Source organism: Ips typographus, linkage group LG11 (genome assembly GCF_016097725.1).
Source record: "Ips typographus isolate SLU linkage group LG11, UJ_Ityp_2.0, whole genome shotgun sequence".
NCBI lineage: Eukaryota > Metazoa > Arthropoda > Insecta > Coleoptera > Curculionidae > Ips > Ips typographus.
Window position 1 is genome coordinate 3,011,450 of NC_138432.1, and position 6,201 is coordinate 3,017,650.

A 6,201-nucleotide genomic window follows, 5' to 3' on the forward strand; every position below is an offset into this window, starting at 1 on the left:
TAGTAGTGTTAATTTCGGTTTTGCCAATGAATGTAAAACTTTAGAAATAATTACCTGGTTTGCACCGTAATTGACTGGTATATCGATGATTGGTATTCCTACAATTGGGTCTTGATCATTTGTGTGAATTGTATCACTGTCGTCCTGTTCGTTGGGGTTATTTAACTCTTCAGTTTGTTTTTTATTAAAGTCAGGTTCTTCGTTGTCAGTATGAACAAACATTGAAGCTTTGTCTATATTCTCATTTTCCTGTTCTCGTGACGTCGAAGGTCGTTGTAATATTGATTCCTGTCTTGTTTCTCTCTCTAATTCTCTATTAAATTCTTCCATATATTCTTTTAGAGAAAACTCTTGATCTTCTTTTGTATGCAACTCAATGCGTGACAGTGCATCAGCATTTGTATTTGATGTCCCTTTTTTATAAAGGATTTTATAATCATACTCTTCGAGTTTGATTCGCCACCGTAATAATTTAGAACTAGGATCCTTAAGTGAAAATAGCCACTGTAAAGGCTTATGATCAGTAATGATGTAAAATTTTTGACCAAACAAATATGGACGAAAGTATTTTGTTGCCCATACAAGACAAAGGCATTCCTTCTCAATTGTGGAATAATTCCTTTCAGAATCATTTAATGTACGTGACGCGTACGCCACTGGAAGATCTCGGCCTGGAGGTCCTTGACTTAGAACTGCCCCTAGAGCTACGTTGCTAGCGTCAGTTGTTAAATTAAACGGTTTCGAAAAATCAGGGTACTGTAAGATTGGTTCGTTGATCAACACATTTTTACAAGATTCAAAACAATCCAAAAATTCTTGATCACGCTCAATTTTTGCTCCTTTCTTTAGACACTTTGTGAGAGGTTTCGTAATTTTTGCAAAATTATTTATAACCTTCTATAGTAACCTAACAATCCGAGAAAGCCTTTAATTTGTTTCGTATTAGTTGGAATAGGATATTTCTTTATGGCTGAGATTTTGTCCGGGTTTGGTTTGACACCGTCAGGGGTGACGATATGTCCCAAATAAGAAACTTCGCGGCGCAAAAATTCGCTTTTGTCCAGTTGTACTTTAAAATTGGACTCACGTAGCCGTTTGAAGACTAATTTCAAGTTTGTTATATGCGCTTGTAAAGAAGTAGAAAAAATGATTATATCATCTAAATATACTAAGCATTTTTCATTTTGAATACCCCTCAAAATTGAGTCCATGACTCGTTGAAAAGTCGCCGGTGCGTTCTTTAAACCAAATGGCATTCTTAGGTATTCAAAGTGTCCACTTTCGGTACTAAAGGCTGTTTTGGGAATATCTTCTTCTTTCATTTCGATTTGATGAAATCCTGAAGCCAGATCCAATGTCGTGAAATATTGACATTTACCTAATTTATCCAACAGATCTGTAATATTAGGTAAGGGAAATTTGTCATCTATTGTTTTCTCATTCAACTTCCGGTAATCTATCACTACACGCCATTTTTGTTTACCGGAAGCGTCCATCTTTTTAGGTACTACCCAGATAGGACTTGACCACGGACTATTTGATGGTCTGATTATATTTTGATCAAGCATTTTGGCTATTTGACTTTCTACTTCCTTTTTGTGTATGAAAGGGTACCTATAAGATTTTGTATAGATTGGAACTTCATCTGTTGTTCTAATTTGATGTTTATTTTGGTTGTAAAGGTGAGTGGTGTATTTTCTTGGTAAAATACGTCCGAAAATTCTTTACACAATTTTAAAATTTCTTCTTTTTCTTCTTCATTTAGGTGATTTACTCTTAATTGGTTAAAATCTAGTCTTTGTTTTGGAGAGTCGTCAAAATTATTAAGGTCTATGTTTTGAATTTCTCTGTGATTAAATTTTTCTACGGAAAGGGGTTCAGAAAAATCTAAAGTTACAGGCGAACATGAGTTATTTAAGATAGTAGTTAATGCATATCCCTCTTTTGCTATTGTTAAACATTCGGGTATCTCACAATTATGAATTTTTTGATGTGGGATAATTATTTCACCTTTAGTGATATCAGTTTTCACTCTTATCACTTGTTCAGTGCGAGGTGAGATGGTTATGCAATTTAATACTGGTTCTGTTTTGTAAAACATAAGTTTTATCTTTGCATACGGTGTAATTAAATATCCGCTGTTAAAGTCGATGTTTGCTTGTAGTAACTTGAGATTATCTAGCCCGATGAGGCCGTCGAACACGTTGTGGAACTTGAATAAGTAGAATTTAAGATTTTGCTTATTAGGAAGTTTAAAAATGCTAGATGCTGGAATTAAAGCACTGTAGCGATGTGCTGACTTTTGAAACACTGTACTAACAATGAACGGATCATCAATTATGCAGTTATTGTAGTACTTTTCAGCTAAATTAGGATTAATAAAAGATTTTGTGGAACCAGAATCGATTAGAAGTTTGATGTTAAATTCAGGCAATGAAATATAAGATAGTTCACTAGTATTGGTAGAGTTTAAAGATATGACTAAGTTTGATTGTCCTTTTGAGGCGTCATCGAAAAATTTATATTTTTCTCTTGCGAAACTGAGTCACACTCATTGTCAAAAGTAGGGTTTTCTGGTGTCTCTTGTGAATATGAATACTCAGCGTATTCTGGTTTATATTCGTAGTAATTTGTCATATTATTTATATTTGCATATTCGGGGTCAACGCACGCTTCTGGCAATGCATATTGATCAAATTGATCGTAATTTGAATTGGACTGCGTTTCAGCGCTGTACAATTCTTCAACAACGTACTTAGGTTGATTATTTTGGAAATTTCCTTGAAAATTTTGTGAATTTCCTTGAAAATTAGGCCTTGGAAAACGATTATATTGAGACAAAGGTCCTTTTGGGCCTGAAGTGCATACACTCATCGGTTGTGGTGCTGGAAGGGATTTGTTTTGATTGGGCTTAAATACGTTTGATTGATTTGGCCTTCCAAAAACTTGAGAGTTTGTTGGAAACCGATGCGGCATTCTATTGAAATTTGGTCTTATATTGATGGGTTGTGAAGGAAATCTGTTGAAGTTACTCCTAGGCATAAATAAATTATGCGGTGTCTGTGCATTGAATGATGCAAAATTTTGTTGCGGTTGTGCAACAAATGGCATTCTGAATTGCTGATTAAAATGATTAGCTTGGGGTTTAGAATTTGTTTTCATAACCTGCGTGGATTGGTGTGGTAATCGGTTAGACATATTTTGGAAATAATGATTATTATATTCCTGCGTAACGTACTGAAGGGCTTCAGCTAAAGATCTGGGTTTCATACAACGAATCGTTGTCCCTATAGGTTCCTTTAACCCTGATAAGAAAGTTTTTAAAGCTAAATCGTTATATAGTGATTTCTTTAGCATTTTTCCACCATCGCTAGATTCGTGGCAATCTATATAAGAACATAGTAAGTTTAATAAGTGTAGAACTCTGTCATAAAATTGGTTTGGATTTTCATTTTGATTTTGTCTTAACATAACTAGATCCCTATTTAAGCAAGCTTCATCCCTTTGATCAGCGAAATTTCGGTGAAGAATAGATTTTAAGTCCTCCCAAGTGGATATATTTTGAATGTTTACAACAATTTTTGCTGTACCCGAAAGTTTTCCGATCAAACTGTTTAACAGAAAAGTATTTTGAAAATCCAATGGATTTGATACATTATAGAAATTATCAATTAAACTTTGGCAGGTTGTCAAATACCTGTTTAAGTCATTAGGATTCCCATCGAATTGTGGGACACATTGTAAGTACTCTGGTTTAAATTGTGGCATTGTAAAACTACTTAAAATACGATTAGATAAATCTTTTACTTCTTCTTTTGTAATTAGTGGAACTTGAAGCAATTTTTTAGAATTATCAATAGAGTCAGTTAAAGGGTTATCAGAATTTTCTATCGATAAGCTACTTAATTCTTCAATAATTGTGTCTAAATTCGACATGAAAAAATTGCACACTTACATAAAAACGATGACCTTGACCATATTCTGCCTATAAGGGTCCAAATCTTCCGGATGGCGATGTGGTCCAACCAAAGTTTGCGATCCTTGCAAAAGTGCCCGATGCTGTGACACTTTCCACCAATATGATGAATTCGCTGCCCGGTAACTGTAAAACTCGTCGATATGCCCTCGAACAAGTCTTTTTTGATTATCGAACTCGCGAACTATTCGAATCTGTCACAAATCGTTATACGAAAAAGTCCCTCAGCGATTAATTGACTTGATTGACTTTTGACAGATCCTACCGACTGCGCCAATTACGTCTTCGAATATGGTAAGACCGTTTTTAAAAAATACAAATTACAAACTAGTACAGAAGTATATTGATAATGTTACATTAAAGCACTTAATAATAATAATAATGCAATACGCGATGACACTGGTTTTGTTCATGGAACTGCATACTCAGCATCTGTCCTGGTCTATGGAGGTGGTACAACCTCGTGACTTAACTCATATCTAATAATATTGTTTTGATTATTTCACAAGGTAATTAATCAATTTTTTTTTCAGATGTCATCATCGACATTACTTATTTTTTTCTTGGGCTTGGTGCTCTACGTCACAGCTTATCCTGAGCCAGTCCACAACGACCACAATCTCCCCAAACTAGTGCTGCCAACTATCAGGCCACATCACGTCCCTAAACTAATTCGACCCACTTACCCTATAAAATCCCCAATTACCATCAGAGCAAAACGGTTTGTCAACAAGTACGACGGTGCTCAACAACCTCAACAGCAAAACCCTAAACAATGGGAGGTTCGTCCTGATATCAGCAGAGATCAAAGGGGCAATACTAGAGGACAGGTGGAAGTGCAAAAGCATGGAGAAAATCATGATATCAATGCTGGGTATGGGCAAGTTTTGAGAGGACCTGATAAACATTCTGAAACCTGGCATGTTGGTGGTAGTGTTAAATGGTAGACTATATTGCGTTATGTTTAGTGGATTAATTAAAATAAAGACAGTTTCTTCTTAAGGATGTTTGTTAAATAAATACTATAAGCTATAGGAAAGGAAAACGATGAAAATGATTGGTAAGGTCTTCAAAATTACTGTGACTGTGTTTGAATATCATTTGTTTGTTCTGAATCGAATTAAATTGTTCCATAAAGGATATTAAGTTGTTCACAAGATATATGTAAGATATCCTTTATAGATCCCTCAGATTCTATTTTATTGATGAATTTATATGCTTAATATATCTAGACGTTGGCCATAAACTAATGGAAATATTTTTTGTCCCTAACTCACATATTTGGGACGCCATTACTACGATCAATCAGCATTTGCGGTTACTGGACATCATTCTATTTTAGTCCCTTGGGTCATTCCTTCTAAAGTGTATTAGCTTCAACTTTTTCTCTTCCAATTCCGAAAACCATTTATAGTTCATATCACTCAACCACTTCTCGGTTGTATTTCATTGCACTTATCTTCTAAAAAAGCTTGAATAGGGGACTTTGATCCAAATTTGATATGTCAGTGAAGTGCTTTAGGTAATCGTGGGATGAGGTAATTTAACAGAAACACCCAATTAACTGTGGTGCAACATTTTGTGACCTAATTATATAATTGTCAATTTTTCAAGCATTGTAATGTCACACAAAAAACAACTTTTGTACACAAAAGTTTAGTTTCAGTAAATATGAGTGGTGGCGGCAGTTCAGTTTCTACTGCTCTGCTCTATCATTAACATCATTGCTGAAGTACAGTTTATCGTCGTGTGACTGGTCAATCTGTAGCAAATTGCCAAACATGGTTGCAGGGTGTCATAATGTGTTTCAAAAAGAAAAATTGAAAATTTTGGTCAAGTGGATTCGAAATTGCTTCCTACCACCCCAGACCTCACAATAGGCAACTTTGTTAACTCACTACATTACCTTTTTCACTTTTCCACTATGTTGTTATAGCAGGAGGAAAGAACTACTATTCTAAATCTTACTGCTCTAATACTTGCTCTTATTCGGTCTTGCCTTCGGTACAATTCTAATATTCTATGCGTTTGTGGATGACTATGTCGCTGTATCGCGAAACGACCGCAACACTGGTATTTTGCGCCCAGTGGAAATAAAGCGCCTAGAAATTGGATAGACCAGGTAAAGAAAAAACCCTGAATTTCAGAGTTTTCTTATTAGAATCGAAAGAATTCAAAATCGCCCGAGAGTTATGCCGGACCCTGTTGCCTGTATCGGCTCTGGC

At 35.3% G+C, this 6,201-nt stretch overlaps 1 protein-coding gene across 1 annotated transcript; it reads left to right on the forward strand.

Annotated features, from left to right (window-relative positions):
* Positions 1-4,488: 4,488 nt before the first annotated feature.
* On the forward strand, positions 4,489-5,222 carry LOC145735414 (uncharacterized). The gene has a single exon (XM_081989314.1). The coding sequence runs from the start codon at positions 4,510-4,512 to the stop codon at positions 4,921-4,923; it is 414 nt and encodes a 137-aa protein (XP_081845440.1). The 5' UTR covers positions 4,489-4,509; the 3' UTR covers positions 4,924-5,222.
* Positions 5,223-6,201: the final 979 nt, after the last annotated feature.

Excerpts from the sequence above, each read along its gene's own strand:
- LOC145735414 (XM_081989314.1), top strand. The coding sequence starts at position 4,510 with ATGTCATCATCGACATTACTTATTTTTTTCTTGGGCTTGGTGCTCTAC.